Here is a 22,977-nt window from a genome sequence, read left to right as displayed (position 1 = left end):
CTCTCGGCACTCTGTCATAAGCTTTCTCTAAATCTACGAAGACACAATGCAACTCTTTCTGGCCTTCTCTATACTTCTCAATCAACATTCTCAAAGCAAACATCGCATCTGTGGTGCTCTTTCGTGGCATGAAACCATACTGCTGCTCGCTGATCGTCACCTCTCCTCTTAACCTAGCTTCTATTACTCTTTCCCAAATCTTCATGCTGTGGCTGATCAACTTTATACCTCTGTAGTTGTTACAGTTCTGCACATCGCCCTTGTTCTTGAAAATCGGTACCAGTATGCTTCTTCTCCACTCCTCAGGCATCCTCTCACTTTCCAGGATTGTGTTAAACAATCTAGTTAAAAACTCCACTGCCATCTCTCCTAAACATCTCCATGCCTCCACAGGTATGTCATCAGGACCAACTGCCTTTCCATTCTTCATCCTCTTCATAGCTGCCCTCACTTCCTCCTTGCTAATCCGCTGAACTTCCTGATTCACTATCCCTACATCATCCAACCTTCTCTCTCTCTCATTTTCTTCATTCATCAGCCCCTCAAAGTATTCCTTCCACCTTCTTAGCACACTCTCCTCACTTGTCAGCACATTTCCATCTCTATCCTTGATCGCCCTAACTAGCTGCACATCCTTTGCAGCTTGGTCCCTCTGTCTAGCCAATCGGTACAAGTCCTTTTCTCCACACTTAGTGTCTAATCTGTCATACAACTCATCATATGCCTTTTCCTTTGCCTTTGCCACCTCTCTCTTTGCTTTACGCTGCATCTCCTTGTACTCCTGTCTACTTTCTTCATCTCTCTGACTATCCCACTTCTTCTTTGCCAACCTTTTCCTCTGTATAATTTGCTGTACTTCCTCATTCCACCACCAAGTCTCCTTGTCTTCCTTCCTCTGTCCTGATGACACACCAAGTACCTTCCTAGCTGTCTCCCTAACTATTTCTGCAGTGGTTTTCCAGCCATCTGGCAACTCTTCACTACCACCCAGTGCCTGTCTTAACTCCTGCCTGAACTCCACACAACAGTCTTCCTTCTTCAACTTCCACCATTTGATCTTCGGCTGTGTCTTCACTCGCTTCCTCTTCTTGGTCTCCAAAGTCATCCTACAGACCACCATCCGATGCTGCCTAGCTACGCTCTCCCCTGTCACCACCTTGCAGTCTCCAATCCCTTTTAGATGGCGCCTTCTACATAAGATATAGTCCACCTGTGTGCACTTTCCTCCACTCTTGTACGTCACCCTGTGTTCCTCCCTCTTCTTGAAATATGTATTCACCACAGCCATTTCCATCCTTTTCGCAAAATCGACCACCATCTGTCCTTCCACATTTCTCTTCTTGACCCCATACCTTCCCATCACCTCCTCATCACCTCTGTTCCCTTCACCAACATGTCCATTGAAGTCCGCTCCAATCACCACTTTCTCCTCCTTGGGTACCCTCTCCACCATGTCGTCCAACTCATTCCAGAATTCTTCTTTTTCATCCATCTCACACCCAACTTGCGGGGCATATGCGCTGATAACATTCAGCAATAAACCTTCAATTTCCAGCTTCATACTCATCACTCTGTCTGACACTCTCTTCACCTCCAGCACGCTCTTGACATACTCTTCCTTCAGAATTACCCCTACCCCATTACTCTCTCATTCACACCATGGTAGAAGAGTTTGAACCCACCTCCGATACTCCTGGCCTTACTCCCCTTCCACCTGGTCTCTTGCACACACAGTATGCCTACCTTTCTTCTTTCATCATGTCAGCCAGCTCTCTCCCTTTACCAGTCATAGTGCCAACATTCAAAGTTCCAACTCTCACCTCCACATGCCTACCCTTCCTCCTCTCTAGCTGCCTCTGGACATGCTTTCCCCCTCTCCTTCTCCTTCGCCCAACAGTAGCATAGTTTCCACCGACAACCTGCTGGTTAACAGTACCCGGTGGCGGTCGTTGGTAACCCGGGCCTCGACCGATCCGGTATGTAAGTCTTATTTATGATCCGCATATTTGATTTGGCAAAGATTTTACGCCGGATGCCTCCCTGACGCAACCTCCCCATTTGTCCGGGCTTGGGACCGGCACTAAGGATGCCCTGGCTTGTGCATCCTCAGTGGCTGGGTTGCGCTTTAAAAATAATACAAATACACAACTTCAAATCACAATCATGTGGCACATCAAAATGGACAGAATTCATAGCCTAAATAAGTAGACAACAAAAAGCAAATATAGCCCACAGTTCCCTAAAACGTCACATTATGTTAGACTATATTGTGCTTTGTAGTATAGTGCTGCGTTGTTAGAAGGCGTTGCGCTGTGTCGTTTACTGATGTCACGTCTTGTCACATCATGTCATGTAACGTCATGTTACATTACTTTGTTATGCTGTTATGCCAATGATAAATGACGTTATGTTATGTTATGTTATGTTATGTTGTGTTATGTTATGTAAACGGATGGTTTTACGGACTTATGCGTGATCAGTTTCCGGAGCTGGAGGCCACAACATAAATTTGAGATCTATTCTTATACACATACCTGCTTGCCGAGGGAAAATAAAGCCAAACGAACATTAGGGCGTGAATAACCTACTAAACAGCTGTTAACCATTTAAATCCGACGATTGGCAGAATGAACTGTCCATGGTGCTGCGGTGTTTGAGGACGTCTGCACTTTTGAATAAAAGGCATGTTATAATGCTTCATTGGTCGCTAGATGGCAATGTAGCTATACAAAGGCATATCGTGCGGCGAAACACCACAGGGAAGAAAAAGCGAGGGAGTTGGGAAGGGGGAGGGAGAGAGAGAGAGAGAGCGAGAGAGAGAGAGAGAGAGAGAGAGAGAGAGAGAGAGAGAGAGAGAGAGAGAGAGAGAGAGAGAGAGAGAGAGAGAGAGAGAGAGAGAGAGAGAGAGAGAGAGAGGAGAGAGAGAGAGAGAGAGAGAGAGAGAGAGAGAGAGAGAGAGAGAGAGAGAGAGAGAGAGAGAGAGAGAGAGAGAGAGAGAGAGAGAGAGAGAGAGAGAGAGAGAGAGAGAGAGAGAGAGAGAGAGAGAGAGAGCGCGCGCAGTGGGGTATTTGCAGGAGAAACACTCTCTTTTCCCTTACATTCAGTCACTTGCTAGCGATGAAGCCGCACCTCCTCGATGCCTTGGAGTGTGCCGAGCCTAGAGGCGGCAGGTATGAGCATGAACCGCCCGGTGCCCGCCGTATCCTTCCCCACTTTTACTTGAAATTTGGACTTATTTTGGATACTGAACCGAGAAATCGTTTCACGATAACAGTGTTAATAGGGTGATGCAGTGGTAGACAGAGCTTCTTGCCAGTCTGTCTCTCTCTTTATCGAGCCGGCATCTTCAGCTGTTGCTTTTGGTGAGAGGATAAGGAGTCGGGAGCCAAAAAAAAAGAAGAAAAAAATTGAAAGATGCGAGAGCTTTTCAAGCAGTAACGATTTCGATCCTTCGCGGATGCGAGCAGAGGCTATCAACGAGCCTTATTATTATTTTAAGCTCGTTGTCGGAGGAACCGTGCCAATGGAGAAAGCTACTCCGCCGCCTCAGCCCCAGCCCCAGCCCCAGCTCCAGTTGTCGATAACAAAGACTGAAAGTCCGGCGGAGGACATCTCAAACCTGACCGACGAAGAGCTGCTAAAGTGGACTAAAGAGGATCTGGTGCGGCGGCTGAGGCGGTCCGAGGCGGACAAAATGAGCGTTATTCTCGACCACGGGATCTCATTCGGGAGGTCAATCGCAGCCTCCAGCTGCACTTAAACGAGATCAGGGGACTGAAGGTGAGGGGGGGCGGCATTTGGAAAAGGATGAGATCATTGGTTTTGAGCGCACCTGAGAACGCGCTCTTTAGGGGGCAACAAACTGCAAGTGATATTTCATTGTCGATGTTTACTGTACCGCCGTTGTGTGTGTGTGTGTGTGTGTGTGTGTGTGTGTGTGTGTGTGTGTGTGTGTGTGTGTGTGTGTGTGTGTGTGTGTGTGTGTGTGTGTGTGTGTGTGTGTGTGTGTGTGTGTGTGTTAACATGTATAGTATGTGTGTGCTCGCGCTTGTGTGTGTATCATGTGCAATTCCTCATACTGTATCTGAAATAGGGATCTCTCGTTCTCCTTTTCTCTTGCTTTCTCTCCAGCTCTCTCAATCACAAACACACACATAGAATAAAATGGTCTTCTTTTGCAAACATCGACCTGCCAGTTACCATGCAGTGCTTGACACATACATCGAAACAGAGAGACAATTTACCATAAAATAAGTTCAACCTCTATCTATAATCTGTATGCTGCCAGGAGGTATGCTTTTAGTATGGCTCAGGTTGTATTCAAAGCTGAGGCCAAGACTATAGGTAGTGTCACTTAAAGTGCATAGAGATCATTTTGGATTCCTTGTAATCTGCTCATCTCCACCCATCCATGCTGTATAATTAGACAGGAAGGAGGCTAGGAGCTCAGAAAGTGGAGAAGAGAAGAAAACAGGGAAAATGGAAAGAGGCAACCCCCTGGGTAGTGATAAAGGACTATCAGAGAGAAAAGGAGAAAGAGGCAGCAAATGAGAGCAGTGCTCTGGACATGTGATTTGGCCGGCCTAAGATTCAGCTTGACCCATGGTTCGTTTGGCATGTGGACTTTCTGTCTACTGCAAAATAGTATGTTCTGCACTGAACTCCAAATGACAAAATATCAGTCTGTGGGTATAGCCAAAGCGGGATGGGATAGCTCATTCACCCTACCAAAACCAAAGCCAAAAGGTCCATAAATTCTAACTAAAGTGTAGTCAATGAAATCAAGTAGCCATTACCTTAGGAAGAAAAGCAACACCCCATGTTGTTTTTAAACATGAACTATCCATTATTTGATGGCCCTTCCACTAAATTACAGAATTTGGCATACTGTAAACCATCGTGTATTCATAGCCATAGTAGTAAATGGTTTGCTTGCATGTGCTCTGAATACAAAGGTCCACTTTTTTGGGAAAAAAAAGACCCAGCCCTTTAAATGGGTAGACAACAGCTCTGCAGTCAATATTTAAGTGAGGAGGGTTGACTGACATTTAAAAGAGCAGGGTTTTGGCTTAGGTTGAAATTGGATGGTAATTAATTGGTAGTAAAATGTTTACAAGAAGAATTGTCAGTGTGAAAATCAAAAGGCAAATTGGCATTCTTCCAGCATGGATCATCCTAATCATCATTTAACTATTACTCCTTCTCTATTACAATTTTTGCCCAGTGCCCATCAACCTGTCTCCTCCGTTCTCTTTCTCTCTCCCACTCACTTGTTTCTTCCTCTCTCTCTCTCTCTCGCTCTCTCTCTCTCTCTCTCTCTCTCTCTCTCTCTCTCTCTCTCTCTCTCTCTCTCTCTCTCTCTCTCTCTCTCTCTCTCTCTCTCTCTCTCTCTCTCTCTCTCTCTCTCTCTCTCTCTCTCTCTCTCTCTCTCTCTTGTCTCCAGGAAATTAACCAGAAGCTGCAGGAAGACAACCGCGAGCTGCGCGACCTGTGCTGCTTTTTGGATGACGATCGTCAGAAGGGAAAGCGTGTATCCAGGGAGTGGCAGCGCCTGGGCCGCTACAGCACCAGCATCATGCGCAAAGAGGTGACACTCTACTTGCAGAAGCTGAAGGAGCTGGAGCTGCGGCAGGAGGAGGTCGTCCGGGAGAACCTGGAGCTGAAGGAGCTCTGCCTACTCTTGGATGAGGAGAAAGGTCTGGCAGGAGTAGGTGGTGTGGGAGGAGGGGGAGGTATTGTAGGCGTAGGGGTGGGAGGTTGCCGGAGCTCGATAGACAGCCAGAATAGTTTACTGCTGGTGCCTGGCACAGGGCTTCTGATGAGGGACATGGGCGATGGGAGCAGCACCTCCAGTGCTGGAAGCGCAGATAGCTCCGATCATCCCCACCATAAGCAGCCCCACCTAGCCGGGGGAATCGGTGGAGTTGGTGGTGGTGGGGAGAAACGGAGTCCAGAACTCCTCCATAAGCCCAGGTGTAGCAGCATCAGTGGAATAGGAGGAGGAGGAACTGGAGAAGACCGGGAGGTGTCCAGCCCTGAGCATCCGGCTGGGCGTCACCGGAGCACCAGCCTGGAGTACCCCTATGCTCTGCCCCAACCCTGCCGGCCTCGCTGCGGTTCCATCTCTGTACCTGACCACAGCCGCGTCATGCGGGGCCTGAGCCCAGAGAAATATGGAAGAAACGTTGGCCGACGGAGTCCTGAGCAGCACCCCAAGCACCACAGCTCTGATCTGCTGCTGGGCCAGAAGCAGCACTATCTGGGCCAGGGAGGCAGCGGGGAGCTTTATCAGAGGCACCAAAGGGGCAGCATCAGCAGCATTGGCTGTGGAAGCCCTGAGCCCCGACAAGCACACTTAGGGACCCCTGAACACCATGACAAGAGTTGCATGATTCAAGGAGGCAGCCCAGAAACTCACAGGCACCAATACAGTATGAGTCCTGACCACATGAAATTCAGCAGCCCTGGTAGAGAAGGACAGAGGAGGCCGGCTGGAGATGAACTATCACCGCACCATAGAAGTATTTACAATGGCATGAATGGTAAGTGCATGTAGGTCCGTGTGAGTGTGTGTGTGTGTGTGTGTGTGTGTGTGTGTGTGTGTGTGCGCGCGCGCGCGTGCACACGTAGATGCACACGCAATTAGACTCCCTAGTTTTGACCTGCCAATTAACCTTGGAAAATCCCAACGCAGCTAATGGGAGATATGCTGAATCCTCAGCCATTAACCTAACCTCTGACTTGTCTGAGGTTTGTTGCTTTCGCGCTCATTTATGTTTTTTTTCTCTCCACAGAAAGAAAGAAAGAAACTGAGTTGTGAGAGAACAATATGAAAAAACAAGATTTAGGGTAGAGGAATTTCTTATATGGGTACATAATTAGAATCCAATTATGTAAAAAAATCTTGAACACATTCTGACTGTTGGACAACTTGCAAAGATGCGTTGCAGGGAATTTTTAAAAAACCCTGTTTCAGGAGAGATGCATTGCACTTGAGGAAGACTGAAAACAATCAAAATGATTTTCTCCGTCTTCCTCAAGTGTAATACATGCTTTCTATTGATGCTGGTTCGACTGTCAACAGTTCTTTCAATTTTACCTAGTGAATGTAATGTATAAACAGCTGCTTGCTACACACACACACACACACACACACACACACACACACACACACACACACACACACACACACACACACACACACACACACTCTTTTTTCCCCAGATGTGAAATTACCCCCAAATCTTTGCTCCCCCCTGTCCATCAGAGTGAGGTCAGTGGAACGTCAGAGAAAAGGACGAATATCAAAGTAGTGTCTTGGCTACTGTTTAAATGCCCCACAGTGACTGATAATGATTTCTGGAATCCAGAAAAAAAAGTGCTGAGTGGTATGGGGCTGGCAGAGGCCAAAGGACCTACTATGCCTCAAGGTGAAATATCTGCCTGAATTAGCAATGTGGGCCCGAAAACACAGGAGACACAAAAACAACTGACACAGGAAAGAACACTTGATAGAGAGGACTCCACCCATCTGTAATCAGACAATACGACTGATTTGGGGAGATAATATTATATGATAAGAAATGTATTAGTGAAAAAGTTTTGTTGACAGTATGCAGTTTCATATTATTGTTTTATTACAAGGCTTTGGGCAAGAACTAAAGTGCTTGCATCACTGTAGCACCAGACAGGGCAATGTATTTAGAGGAAACATGTTCTCTCTAGTGATTCTGCAATCTCTACGGATTGCGCTGGATTACTGTACAAGCACAACATCGATTTGGATCATAACTTTGCCTCTTTTTTCGCTCAGAGTTGTCATGCATTCTGCAGCTATATAAAAGCTTTCAGACTTATAGCAACCTGAGACCCATATGATGCCGTAAAAGGCCCTTCCACATAAATGCCTCCGTTCTTGGTTGTAAAATGAATGTACAGTGTACTCAATGGCTCTTGAATCTGGAGTTTTGCCAGCTGTGGAATGATCATTATGAACTTTGCTTGCGCTGAAAGACATGTTCTACTGCACCTTTTATACCAGGTTCATAAAAGCCTTGTTCAACATCAGTGAGAGATCTATTAGGCGTGTTTCTATAGGGACCAGTGAGAAGTAAGATGGCTCTCTTACTGGATGTGGTTACTAAATATCATGGCCAGCCGACTGTCAAGACTGCTCGTTTATCATTGTCAACAGTGCCTCCCCAGGTCTCTCCCACAGGGCCACCATGCTTCCACTGACCTGACAAGGACACTCACTTCTATAGTGTCATAACACTGAACTAACAAATGAACAGAGACGCCAAGGCGGATTGCGTAGTCACATGATTTCATACGTTCGGCTTTGAGAGTTGAGTGGATGGAGTGAATGTTTGATTCAGCCAGTCACGGTATTAACACGCCAAAAAAATCTGCATGTCACAATTATTGCAGCAGCATCTAACACTGAAATGGACCAGAACACTTTCTTTTTTTTTGAGCCTGCACAGTGTGATGAAGTGGAGGTTAGAAAAGGTCCTTGAAGTAGATAATGTAAAGAGACCCGTGTAAGGGGAGAGCAAAAAAAGAGCAGTATCTCAGCTCTGATATGCTTGACCTGTGTATGTCAGCTGCTACCCCACCTCTGCTCTGCTGCCATTGGGGGGGAAAAAGCAGAAACAAGCCCTGTCTTTTTTTGGACTCAGAGGGAATTTAATTCCTGCGATGATGTCGTATACTCCAGTCTGATAGATTATCCTATAAGCCCTGCGCACAGTATTTTGTGTGTGTGTGTGTGTGTGTGTGTGTGTGTGTGTGTGTGTGTGTGTGTGTGTGAGTGAGTGTGTGTATTCACCTGTGTGTGTGTGTCTGTTTCGTGAGCGGCTATGTCCCCCACCCTGGATCACTTTGGCTTCGAGCTTTTGTAAACACAATTCTGATAAATGAAGTTTCAGGTTACCCATGTCTCACAACAGCAAAAAAAAGAAAAAAAGTTTAATCTGTTTAAATTCCTGGCAAAATCCAAATGAAAACAAAACAGGTCTCTGACCTCTTCTACCCCTTAATCCTGTCATCTGTTGCTTCTTTTACATTATGAGCTTTATATCATAACCCTTGTAAATCAAAAGGAAATACTCTGTCCGGTATCATTTTTCAGGGAAAGCCCTTAGCTGATGGTAACCATTAAAATGAGCAAAATATAGTCTAAAATCATTTACAATTTGGATATTTGTGGATCATCTATTGTCTTTAATCTACCAGAGAAAAAAAGTGTCATTTGTGTGCATCTAAATCTGGTGTATAGAGCGAGATATTTCAGTACTGTGCAAAAACTTGCGTCTTCGAATCAAGCTGTCTGTCATCCTTTATCCTAAATAGTGCAAATCTCACATGTATCAACTCTTATGTCACAAAGGCTGGATCACAGAAGAAAACCTTAATGTCATTATGACTATGCATCCAGTGAGGTTATGCAATGGATGTCATTTTTCATTTCAGCTGTAGCTCAGAGGCAGCACATCTGTCTTGGTCAAATGATAGATTCCTGGTACCTGATAGACAGTCAGCCATGCAACTGCTCAGTCCCCTGACCCAGACTGGATGGGCAACTGTTCACAAAACAGAAAGGGTTGCTACACAGCAGTGGGTCTTTTCAGGGAGAGGAGAGCCTTAATCATGTTTTCTGCTTTAGCAATCACATGTTCTGCTTATTAGCTTAAGCTGCTTGGATGATCGAGAAAAAAAAAAAAACGCCGCAAGGGAAAAAGATGGTACAGCATGTGTGAGCCTATGCCCTTCTGATGAAAATCACACACACATATGCATGCATTCTTGCATAGGCACATACACGCACATTTCCTAATGTTTTTTTCGAGAATACTAAATAGTTCAAAGGTACGTATTTTAGATTTCTGACCCTCACGGTGTCGCCTCTTGCATTTATCATTTAACACATCACTCTGCTATCTCTGGTCCCATCCTTGACTCCTTTCTGCCTTCATTGATTTCTGTATTGCCACTCATTCCTGTCTAATTCCCCTATATCAAGCTCCTCTCATCCTCACATGACCAGTAGTCCATATCTGTATGCCTGTGTATAGGTTTGACCTTGGGAATTACTTCCCATAGAGCTCCCTTCGCTTCTAAATGTAGAACTGACTGCACACACACACATACGCACACACAAGTGAAATTGAATCTCTGCATTGTAATGCCAGCTTTGTACCACTTATAATGCTCTCTGATTATTTTTAGTTATTTCAATTTGCGAGGTTGAGATTCAGTTATTTTATGGGAGCTGTCAAACACTGACAGCAAGCATCAAAGTCAGATTTTCTGCCTTGAAGTTAGTGTGCATTCTTACATATATCAAAATAGAGTGTCAGCATTTATTATTAGCCTCTCCTTGACTACATTGGTCTTTATGATTGTAGCATCATCACACATTGACATCATCACACATTTAAACAGCTTCACCAACTGCTGTGAAGGCGTGCTGCTGCAGTGACGGTGCAAGAGAAAACGATTGCAGTAGTGTGAGCTGGAGACACAGCAACTCACTCCCTCTCTAAATGCCAGCGAGAAAGGTCGGGCGTTTTTTCTTTCTCTCGTTCTCTCTCTGCTAATTGGGTACAGTGTGAACAACCAGCTGTCAGGCCAACAGAGAAAACTCTGACTACAAGGCCTTGTTTCTGGAGGAGATGGGATGTACTATGGCTCGGCAGAGCGGAGGGAAGTGGAGTGAGGAAGTCTTTGAGTGGATTACTGGGGTGTTGTTCTAACTCTTTCCCTGTTTCTCTAGCTTCCCCTTTCTCTCCCCCTCACTCTCTTACACTTATACACACACACACACACACACACACACACACACACACACACACACACACACACACACACACACATTCTCTGTCCTTCTTCCCCTCACACTTCTCTTTATCCTCCTCTTCCTCATACATCTGCCAAGATGATGAATGGCAAGCCTCCACAGCTCCAGACAAAATGTCAAGTCCTAACAGACTAAGCTGCATGTGGAAACTCAAATGTTTGTCACAGCTGCTTGGCATGAAAGGATTTGGGGGAGCATTAGGCTGCTGTTACTTCAGTGGATTATCATTTTAACAAAATAGCATCAGCTATCCCAGATTTCCCAGCTTTACCTTTCATAACTTCCTAAACTTGTTAAAGTTGCATAATACTGCGAAGTTAGTGTAGTTGATAGTTTGAGGTCGATGTTACATCCTGTAATTATATTTTCTGAGAGAAATATGCCAGCATAGTTCTTTGCAAACAAATGTGGCAGATTTTAGGTAGTCGACTTGACTCAAAAACGTTTTACTGGGGATGTCCAGGTGGTGTGGCGGTCTATTCCGTCGCCTATCAACACGGATCCCCGGTTCGAATCCCTGTGTTACCTCCGGCTTGGTCGGGTGTGCCTACAGAGACAAATTGGCCGTGTCTGCAGGTGGGAAGCCAGATGTGGGTATGTGCCCTGGTCGCTGCACTAGTGCCTCCTCTAGTCAGGGGGAGGAACAGGGGGGACTAGTGTGATCCTCCCACATGGTACGTCCCCCTGGTGAAACTCCTCACTGTCAGGTGAAAAGAAGCGGCGTGTGACTCCACATGTATCGGAGGAGGCATGTGGTAGTCTGCAGCCCTCCCCGGATCGGCAGAGGGGGTGGAGCAATGACTGGGCCGGCTCGGAAGAGTGGGGTAATTGGCCAAGTACAATTGGGAGAAAAAGGGGGAACCCCCCCCCCAAAAAAAACAATTTTACTGAAAGAGATAAAAGGAATAAGAGGTGCAGAAATTATCCAATGTACAGAAACTCACAGGAGAGGCGAGTGATTGCCGTAGTCAATATCTCAGCCTACTATGACATTTCTGGGAACCTGTGATATTATTTATAGATGCAATCATGCATTTTGTTTGATAACACCTGAGACCAATCAAGCGTCCCATCCCATGTCTCCAGGCCATCAGAGCAGCCATTAGCCAGGCAGGGTGTGATGGGGTATTTTGTTTATCAGCCTCTGGTGCATATTATTGTCATTCTTAATCAAGGTGCTGTCAGCTGCATCGCATTAATGTTTTATCCCCCTAGTGACTGCAAACAGCCACATAATTACCTCCTCTGTGTGAAATACTGAGTCAGTGCAGACTAGGTTTTGGCCTCATTGGTAATTACCTAAGTTGAATACAAACTCATGACAATGTGGCGATTGATGGGAAATTGAGCGTGAAATCTCTGTGCAAAAGGTGAAAAAGAAAATGTGGCACAATTAGTTAGCTATGTCCTTGCTCTTTCTGCCTATTCCGGATTAACAACTCCAGTTATTTTGAGGCTAAGTGTGTCTATTATTGGCACTCTTATATGTAAATGTCATGTGATGAAATGCATCTGGGGAAAAAAAAACAGTTTCAATCAAAAGATTCTGTCTGATCTATCCAGACAATGTGATTTTCACCTATTAAAAATATAGCGTTACTGTTTACCCCTGCTATAAATGAATGAGTTGTGTAGGAAGCTGTGTGGTTTATGGTAGCATGGCTCCTGTCCAAGCCCCAGAGATATGTGACAAATGTTCTGGAGCGGCCCCAGTCATCCGGTAGACACGCAAACCCACTGGCATGGAGAATAGTCTTTGTCCTGATGTGGTGTACCACGGCCCAGTGAGCTGAGAGGAAGCGAGATTAGGTAATTAACCGGAAGCTGAGTGGCCACCATGGAGGAATGCAGGGGTTGGCCTGAGGGTTGTGCTGTCAGTCCCAAAAGTCACCACCAGCAACCTTATTTAGCTTTGTTACAATTTCTCTATTGTTTAACGTGCTTCGGCGAAAGATGTCAGCAAGGCTTTGGAGGTTAGGAGAGGTGTGCTTATTAGTGTCACAAATGACAGTAGAAAAGCTGAACAGACGTCGCTGTGACTAGGCTTATGCAGGTCTGGTTTGTTTTAAGTTAAATGTTGTAGCTTTGCATAAAAGGCTAATCTTTTTCATGAAATAGGAATCGCATAACACAATAGAACAATCTTTGCCATACCATATGATGACCTTCAATACAGTAATTTACTGTTATATGATTTATTTGCATGATGGTTTCAAGCAATTTTCACACAGGAATGGAAAATAATATGAATGTTTTATGGTTGTTTTAACAGAAATGCTCTGCTACTTTGATGACTTCCTAATGAACCAGTTTTATCACTGCAAAGTGGCTAAATGCACCTCTCAGAGCTCCTTAATTGCCATGATCACTTTGAGTTGGCTCTTAAGGCAGAGAGCAAGAGACACTTCACCAATGGACAAAACAGGGAAGGGAAGTGTGTTATATATATATATATACACACACACACACACACACACACACACACACACACACATATATATATATATATATATATATATATATATATATATATATATATATATATATATATATATAAAGATAAGGTAATAAGGCTGTGTTTTTGTGCTGGTGTAGGGCATCCGGTTGATTGTCAGCTTCAGTGTTGGCACCAGAGCGTAACGAACGGATGGGCAATCAACTTTAACGGGGGCATTTTGTTCACTTCACTTATTAAGTGTATAATTAACATTGTTATGTTATGAAATAAACTATGACAGAGAGTCGTACATACTGTCACTTATGCGCACAGGCACAAAACAAGACATTATAAACTAAGATGCACAGGGAGAAATCCGTTAAATATTTTGCATTTAATACAGTATTGCAATAGGCAATTCTACATAACAAATAAACCTATACATTGGGCCACCCCTTTAAACAACATCTGTTAGGCCACATCAAGAACCGGTATGCATAATCATACAGCCATATGCGCGCTCATCCAGAAACATAGCCACAATTACAAAAGTGCAAACAGTACCGCTCTTAAATAGTACAGCATACAAAGCAGGGGGACATTTTCCCAAGGTGCATAAGGGGATTTATGAACTCACCACTAGAACAGCTGGAGTTGCCAACTTTGAGTACAGAACTGAGCTAACATCAGCCGAATCATTAGCTTGAGCCTGGCTGTCACTGCCACAACTTATTGCCGATGTGGGTGCTGTTCCAAACCACCTTCTTATGTCCATGTTAATTGAATGATGGCTAAGTTGCACACTGCTAAGTCTTTGTTTACTGCCAAGAAAATTACCACATTAGTGCCGCCCACCTATCGTCTCTATGGTAGTTTTTAATTGGCTAGGCAGGGGGTTATTTAGTAAGAAATTGTTTTCTAAGTGCACTGTTTTGTGCTTTATTTTGTATTACAGTGTGAAGTCTTCATTACGAAATTGTATGACTTAATTTTACTTATAACTGTAAAAGTATTTCAGTGTCATTTTTTTGTCAGGGAATGAATTCAGCTGAGGGGGCACAGTGACCTTGTTGGGTGAGCCTGGACCCCCCAAGGCCCACCCACAACACTGGCACTGGGCAGCTTCCTAAGGCACAAGACAGACGGGGTGGCTCAGAGGCATACGAACAGCGTGGTTTCGGATTAACTGCATTGGGGGAAAAGAAAGACGCTGTTCATACAAATCCATCGGGGCATTACAATTCCGGTTTCCATTTTGGCTTGCAATTGAGTTTACAATGACCCCAGCCTCATGCCACATCTAAATGCAGACACAGGTGCAATAAGCGATTTTTGTTGGGCCAGGAAGCACGGGAAACATCTATCTCAATGTGTTTTAATGGATCTAAGCCTAAGCGTTTCACCCCACTAAAATAAATCACTATACCAATAGTAAACACTAACTGAATGCAACGTTCTAAATAAATTAAGAAATATCCATATGTGGCTTTTGAGTTTGATGTGAATCACAGGTAGTTGGCGATCATCATGACAAACAGAAAATTCAACCTAACGTAGCAAACTGAGTGTCTGTCTGTTCCAATAGGATGTGTCCACTAGTGCAAACTGACTATAATGTGTCCTTACATCTGGATGGGGCTTCCGCTGAACTTTCACTATCAATGCCGTGAGCAGAACTGGACGGGAGAATTGCTTTCCGCTGAGTCACGGGATCTGCATGTGAAAATCCACTCCCGTGTTAGACTCTATATTTATGTGTCCATTGTCAGTGTTTGCAGGCTTCACATATTAAAATTAGTATATTTTGTCACAATCTATACAAATGGATTAATCTATACAATTGGAAGAGGGTGGCGGCACAGGGTGGGAGAGGAGTTGATTTGATTGGGCAAATCGAAGCCCGCCCCAAGTCCACCTTTTATGTGTTAATCCTAATCCAACCCTTTTTACCAACCGCACCACAGTAACCTTTGTGTCACTGGTCACCAGATTACCAAAGGTATATTGTACACACCCACGTGCGCTAGCACGTCACACTTGCATTTGCGCCCAGTTTTACAAGATGTTGTAAGTGAAAGTAATTGCTCAACTGCATTGTCATCCTTCTCCTTAAAAACATGGAGCTCTTCAGTATCCTGAGTCACGCATTTACCTTGAGCCTTCATTAAGAAACTGTGTACATCAGGGTGTTTTTTTGCCTTCTTTAATGACATGGCTTCACTTGATGGGCAAGGTATGCATGCAGTTGCTGTTACCTGTAACTCACTGAAGTGATGACATGAAATGACCAGCAGTCAATTTGATATCGCTCTCTATCACAGGCTGTATTTGTGTCTTCTAGTCTGCAAAGGGGTTGTCGTTGTCCTAGATGAAAAACACCATCATAGCACTGCTTGGAGATATTGAAACCAATTTCATTAACCCCCGTTGCTTGGGACTGAATGACTAGTTCATTTTCTGTCCCATTTCAGCAAAAAGAACATTTGATTACTTTTCTGGTCCGACTTTATGAAGGCTTTGGCTTCAGGTGAAACAGGCAACCGAGAAAATTCTCTCCTTGCTGTGAGCTGAAATAGAAGGTCATGACTTACTGTTTTTGGATTTATTGCTTTTTGAAATGTCTCTCAATACAGGCTTGAGGTACTGTGCATGTCCTAATAATGACGTTATGGATTCTTTTGTCACGATTTGAAAAGATACTTCAGTTTCATGGCAGCATTTCTGACAATTATTGCTTGAATTTCTGTCCTTTTATTCTCCTTTATGGTAAAAAAATAGGTATGTTTACGCGTCGTTCCCAGTACCTGGTTTAAGAAGAGCCTTTGAAAGATGTACAATAAAGCACACCTTAGAAAGATGCTGGAATATAAATTGCATACCCTGAAAATGCAGATCACAAGGGTTGACCATGACACGCACATCTAGACTCAACTGTCATTCAAATCTAAGGCAGGACGCTGTATTCGCCCTCATTTCCATCCAAATGTTATTAGATTTTTTTTGGATCTTTTTCTCCCCAATTGTACTTGGCCAATTACCCCCACTCTTCTAAGCCGTCGCGATCTCTGCTCCACCCCCTCTGCCGATTAGGGGAGGGCAGCAGACTACCACATGTCTCCTCCAATACATATGGAGTCGCCAACCGCTTATTCACCTGACAGTGAGGAGTTTCGCCAGGGGGACGTAGCACGTGGGAGGATCACGCTACCCCCCCCCCCCCAGTTCCCCCTCCCCCCCGAACAGGCGCCCCCCGACCGATCAGAGAAGGCGCTAGTGCAGCGACCAGGACACATACCCACATCCGTCTTCCCACCCACAGACACGGCCAATTGTGTCTGTAGCGACACCCGACCAAGCTGGAGGTAACATGGGGATTCGAACCGGCGTTCCCCATGTTGGCAGGCAACGGAATAGACCGCGATATGAGATTTTATAACAAGATGCAAGTTCAAACAGATTGCCCTCATTTCTGTGAGGGAGGAGTGAGACAAAATGTTGTAAGAAACTGTAAACCATTTATAACCTGAGGATGCAGGTCAGCAAGGTCCAAAAGGCATCGGGGACTAGTAAAGAAAGCACTCATTAAGTGCTGACCCTTGGTGCAAGGTGAGAAATTCTGGTGTAGATGAAGGACAACATCATTCACTGTAGACACATTGTGTTGCTCCCCTTTTCCCACCACCCCGCTGGCAATGCCACACCTTTTTTATTATTATTTATTTGCAGTGTGGAGGGCGTTGTATTGACACATTTGCCACATAAATAGGGCAACAGTAGTTTGTCTTGCAAATATGGACTTAAATATTTAATCTAATGTCGAGATTCATAGAAGAATATGGACAACACAATACAAATGAGAATGAATGGGCCACTCTGAAGTGCTGTAGCAGCCAATAACGTAATGTAGCGAATTCGGGGGGCAACCACAGGAACTGCCGCAGCCGGGACGCGAACCAGTGGCTCCCGTACCGCGGGAGACACCGCTTAGTCGGACAGTTAGCGATGTCTCCCGCGGTGCGGGCGAAACGGGTTCGCGTCCCGGCTGCGGCAGTTCCTGTGGTTGCACCCCCCGCCCCCGAATTTGCTACAGTAATAACGACCGTTAATGTCATAACTGCCTATAATGTAATAATTTTCCCATTGTTAATGTAATAAAATTGATAATGTAATAATTTACCAATAATTAAAGAAAATTTCGGAACCAATAATGTGATATTTTTTGCACATAATGTAATTACGTTGTTGGATTAAACTTTCAACCTCTTAATGCAAAATTATAAACTGTAAAATATACTATATAGCATGACCTACAAAGATAACTTCGGTAACGCATCTTTCATTCTCTTGATACTGTACTGTACATTTGACATAATGGAGGTAAGGTGCTGAAGTCTTAAATGAAAAGTAACTTCCACTCATTTACAAATGTAAAAAAGAACTCGAGAGAATCAAAATTAAATTATCTGCTGACCGAAAAAAAAACAAACAAAACAAAGCACCAACAAAAAAGGTCATTAATTCTTCATGTAGATGTCCTTAAAGACTCCCTCTGAGAAAATCAAGTTTTTAACCTTGTTAACATGTCCATGTGGTGTTAGGGTAATGTTACAAGACATATCAGAAGCAAAATAAGCATTCAACACCATGGCTGAGCATATTTGAAACTGCTGTGTACTAAGGACAGACTCAAAAAACAAAAACAAAAACAAAAAAACAGCCAGCCAGGATTTCATACGTCACAAACCTGAGGAACCAGTCCCGTTAATGGACGGGGTGGTGTTTTACATGTGCACCCTGTTCGGCGACGCGAGCCAGAGGAGAAGCGGCGTAGCTACTCATCGTAATTTTGCCAGCTATAAGTTTTGTTTTCAGCTGCAAATTTACAAAAGAAACAGTGAGCCTTCATTTATTACCAAATGATGCGAAAATCCGAGAGAAACGGGAGCAGTTTATTTGGTAAAATTGTAATCTCCATGCCAAACTGCCAACGAAAACACGGCTTTGCAGCAGCCATTTTCAAATTGTGAAAATGTATCACAAAAACAGATGGGATTTGCCACAAAACTTATATTGAAGCCTGATGCTGTGCCATCCATTTATCCATTTATCCTGTTGGTCAACCGGTAAGTTTTATTTTTCATTCTCTTTCGCCAGAGACCTTCTATAGTGTTCAAAGCGTTTCTACCTAATGGCTCATCTGAGTGTTTGTCTTTACAAGGTAGACAAGGCTCAGCGTTTTCGGTTTTTACCGATTTTCACCAAAAAATACACAGATTTTTAAACTGATTTTCACCCGGATTTTGTTTCCACGGATCCAAAAGGTGTTCCTTTTCGTGTGAGGTTATGTAACAGTGTCCTCTTGTGGTGAAACTCGGTATGCTGGATGGCTTTAAAAAATAAAAACCGAAAACGCTGAGCCTTGAAGGTAGATAATTTGTCAGAGCTGGTGAGCGGGACCAAGGTTTATCTAGCATTAGCAACACATTATTAGCTGATTCTGATAATGTCCACTTGTATGCGACTGTGGCAAGTCTGTTGCCATGAGGGGGTTTGGACAGAAGGACGGAGGCGAATATCATCAGTCACAGATATATTTATTATGACACATGCAGACAGACACGAAGAGTGGACATAGCCGGCCACAGATCTGGCCAGCATGGAGAACTTTCCTGGTCTTTCCCCGCCGTACCTCGTGCCCCTATCCCCTTCCCTGGCTCCGCTTAGTTGCGGTGACAGCCACCTGGCGGTGGCCCCGGCTGGTGCCGAGTGGCTGTCTGTTGCTCTTGCGGCATCTTCCTTGATCTTCCTCCATCTCTCTCTCCGTAGATGCTAGCCTGCTGTCCCTCTCGTCTGTCTTGTCCGTCTCGGTTGTCTGGTACATTGGCCTCTGCCCAGTGTAGGCTCTGCTTGCCATGCTGGCCCAAGAAGGCAAACCGATGGCTCAGCGGGGAGGATAAATGCTCCACAATCACACCAACTCGCCTCCTCCTCCCCACTGGTGCTAACAATTTGCTCTTCTTCTTCAGAATGGGTTTCCGGTTCAAACATGTATGGCTGAATTACTCCTATATTACCACTTGCCATTGTAGCGTACATCCATCCATTATCCAAACCGCTTATCCTGCTCTCAGGGTCGCAGGGATGCTGGAGTCTATCCCAGCAGTCATTGGGCAGCAGGCAGGGAGACACCCTGGACAGGCCGTCAGTCAAAACAGAAAACAAGAAGTTAGTGTTTGATGAGCAGAGTTGACAGTGAGCAGATATATGCACTGCAGGCAAGCTTGCGAAGGGGTGGGGGGATGCAGAGGTGGGGGAGATTTGAATTGAGGGTGGGGATAATTTGTATATTGATAGATTCTGGATTTTTTAAAACAAATTAGACAATTGATTATATCAAGCAGAGCATTTTATATGTCTTAAAGCCTGACTAGAGGGGGACTTCAACTTTGTACACTTGTGCAGCGTTGTGTTGCCTTTCGTGCCCTTCTCCTAATGTCCATTCGGTTATCCTCAAACAAAAGCCTATGCTTTTGTGTGGGCAGTCTTTTGTGTGTTAGTGTTCTTCGTGAATGTGACCTGGGGAACAGGTTAACTGATTGAACAGTCTATGACTTTTTCTTCCATAGTACACCTGAAGAGGAGACATCCAACTCAAAACCTCCTTTGGGTCTTCATTCATTAGCCTGGCATAAATTGACAAGTGCTTGACCCAGTTGACTCCTTGTTGATAGTTAACTAGGTCATACATCATCTTTTTCCTCAGTACACGGTGGTTCCTCTCCACTTTACCCTGGCTCTGGGGATGATATGGCCAGCTCTGAATTATTTTCACCTGAATGGATTCCAGGAGTTTTAGTACTGTACCTTTGAATCCTTTCCTTGGTCGTGCTATAACCTTTGGTGGACCATGCCTGGAGTAAATGTCCTCAAGATGTTTGGCAAGCTCAATGCTGCATTTATTCTTTAATGGTCAGCTATATATATGTATCTGCTTAATACATCTACTATGGTCCTACTTACCTATGCGTGGCTCGGCCATGCTTAACTCTCCATTTTCCCATATCAAGGTCAATCTGGTCTGGCTTTAATGGATTTTGGAATGCGTTTGTTTCCAAAGGTCATCTTATGCAGATGGTAGCGTCTTGAGCTGTCCAATGTGTCTTGCACACTAGCTCGACTGATGCTAGATTATTCTTCTCTAAAGTGTATGTTCGCCTTTCTTGCACCAAAACCTTTCTTTGCACTTAGGAAAAGTATTCTTTATCAAGAACACTTTTCCCAAATGCAGGGATAGTTGACTTCTTCACTGCCAGTTTTCCAATTGCCTGGCCATCCTCACTGAGGGCATAAAGTTGCCCATTCTGCCACATTCGAGCAAGAGCAGCAACTGGGTCCTTGATCTCTGTGCTACAGGGACAATAAATTCTCCCTCGAGTATCACATCATAGGTCTCATCTGACATTGCTCTCTGTCCATGTCCTGTATATACCCAAATAATACAGGACAGGAGAAAGATTGCTTGCAGTATTCTCATTGTACCAGATCTGTCAAATACATGAAATGGTGTTAAATGGTAAGCTTCATATTTTTTATCATTACTGCGATGCTGTAGTGTCAAACCTTGGTGCTGAAAAGCTACAAAGGTGCAGGTGCAGGCCCTTAGTCTGATCAGACGTGAGTACTATAAGAGACATTCAAGTTGGTATGGAGTTGATGTGTGTTGATTCAGTTTTACTCAAAAACTGAAAAGTGGCAGCAGGCATTCTACAACCCCATGAAATATGTTATTCTCTTCTTTGAACTCTAAACTGAGGACGTTACGTGACCTACCGTACGGTATTTTACATAAACATATTATCAATCTCTCCATGTAGCAATTCCCCATAATGTTATTTATAGGTAGAAATTACATATAAAAATAGACAACAATATTTCCAAAACTTGGCTCTTATGCAGTGGTTTACAAAACACATGACTGCATTAATTGGGATTTTCATTAATCGGGTGTCTCCCCGCCTGCCGCCCAGTGACTGCTGGGATAGGCTCCAGCATCCCTGCGACCCCAATTGGGATAAGCGGCTTGGATAATGGAATGGTAAGCGAGAACTAAGTCTTCCCACACAAGCTCTGAAGGACCAGGGTTGAGGTCTGCATTTTACATGATGTCACTGGTTTCCTCAAATTATTATCATAGATAGCTAGTTAGCTATAGTCAAGTCAAGTCAATTTTATTTTTATAGCCCAATATCACAAATTACAAATTAGCCTCAAAGGGCTTTACAGCAACACAACATCCTGTCAGTTAACTTTAGAATGAGCTCACAAACTCGTATATCCTCTTTCACTAAATATATTCCATTCCACTTATCCTGCTCTCAGGGTCGCGGGGATGCTGGAGCCTGTCATGAGAAATGTTAATCTATGTGAATCAAAATCAACTAAATAAACTGTATTTAACAAATTTAATCACTAATTATCTTTCAACATGCGTGAAAAAGAAGACGGAAGTTTGCAGACAAAGGAAGAAAGCCTAGCGTCGGAGTCGGGGTAACGCGTCAATCAACGGCCATCTAGTGGTGAATTATGGGAACTGCCAAAGAAAAGACCGTCGTCGAGAAAGAATTATACACACTTTGCTTCGGTTTTAGACTCTTTGTCGAGCTCGTCATGACTGTATACAAATAGCCAGGGATGTAAATAGGGCAAGGATTCTGATTTGGTAGTATATTTTTATGTAACCTTTCAGGAGTCAGGTTTGGTATATATACATAGCGAGAGAGAGTACTAAATACCAGTGGGGTTGAAACAGTTTGCTTGAAAAAGTGATTTAAATACGTTTAATTAAAGATTAAATTTTTCATGAAAATAAATGGTGGTCTTTGTATTCGAGGACAAAGCATCTTCAAAGAGGTACAGATTTCATATTATATGATATAAGAGTAATTGTGTTTACAAACGTGTACACTTCATTTGGTACTCAGATGGTTAAGGAGTAGAAGGCAGGGTGTATGTATAGAAGTCTAACCATCAAGTAGGTGTGTGTGTGTGTGTGTGTGTGTGTGGTCAAGTTTTTGAGCAGCTATTTGAAAGAGGCAACAGTAAGGGTAAGTGTCATGAAAGTGTGACACTTCATGGCCAATAATTAAAACTAAAATAAAGTGAAATAAGTATATTATTACATGATCAGCTCCAGTTATTACATTTTTTATGATTTTGTTGTAACCCAGTTTATTACATTATGCGCAAAACGTTATGTTATTGGGTCAGAAAACGTATTACATTATTGGCCAGTTATTACAATATCATTTTTTACTACATTAAGAATGAAAATTATTATGTTATTGGCAGTTATTACATTACAGTAGTATTACATTATTGGCTGCTACAAGTGTGAAGGATGACGTGGGCCTTGAAAAAACAAGACAGAGGCAACACGCATGAGAAAGATTGCACTGACGTTTTGATACCATTGCTTACTTTGGATACTGTCTGATGGAGACATCAGTTCACTTACGCTTGTTTACTCTCTGTATCAGTCTGAATACTTACTTTGAATTTCACATACACACACGCACACACATACATGCATAATGTACACGCTTGAGTGTACACGAACACACATGTATACAAAGCTGCAGAGCCCCTAAGGTGTGATCAGCCTATAGGGCTCCAATTAGCG

The 22,977-nt window shown here is 43.9% G+C and overlaps 1 protein-coding gene across 1 annotated transcript in view; it reads left to right on the top strand.

Annotated features, from left to right (window-relative positions):
- The first annotated feature begins 3,060 nt into the window (after nucleotides 1-3,060).
- Nucleotides 3,061-22,977, top strand: part of ccdc85al (coiled-coil domain containing 85A, like) — a 28,329-nt gene continuing 8,412 nt past the window's right edge. Inside the window, 3 exon segments of the mRNA XM_056280667.1 lie at nucleotides 3,061-3,713; nucleotides 3,716-3,780; nucleotides 5,444-6,542. Of these exon segments, the coding sequence (XP_056136642.1) occupies nucleotides 3,458-3,713; nucleotides 3,716-3,780; nucleotides 5,444-6,542 (1,420 nt within the window). The 5' untranslated portion in view covers nucleotides 3,061-3,457.

Source organism: Lampris incognitus, chromosome 5, assembly GCF_029633865.1.
Source record: "Lampris incognitus isolate fLamInc1 chromosome 5, fLamInc1.hap2, whole genome shotgun sequence".
Lineage (NCBI taxonomy): Eukaryota > Metazoa > Chordata > Actinopteri > Lampriformes > Lampridae > Lampris > Lampris incognitus.
The sequence above is the reverse complement of the archived record's forward strand: the minus strand, read 5'-3'. Positions and strand labels throughout refer to the sequence as shown.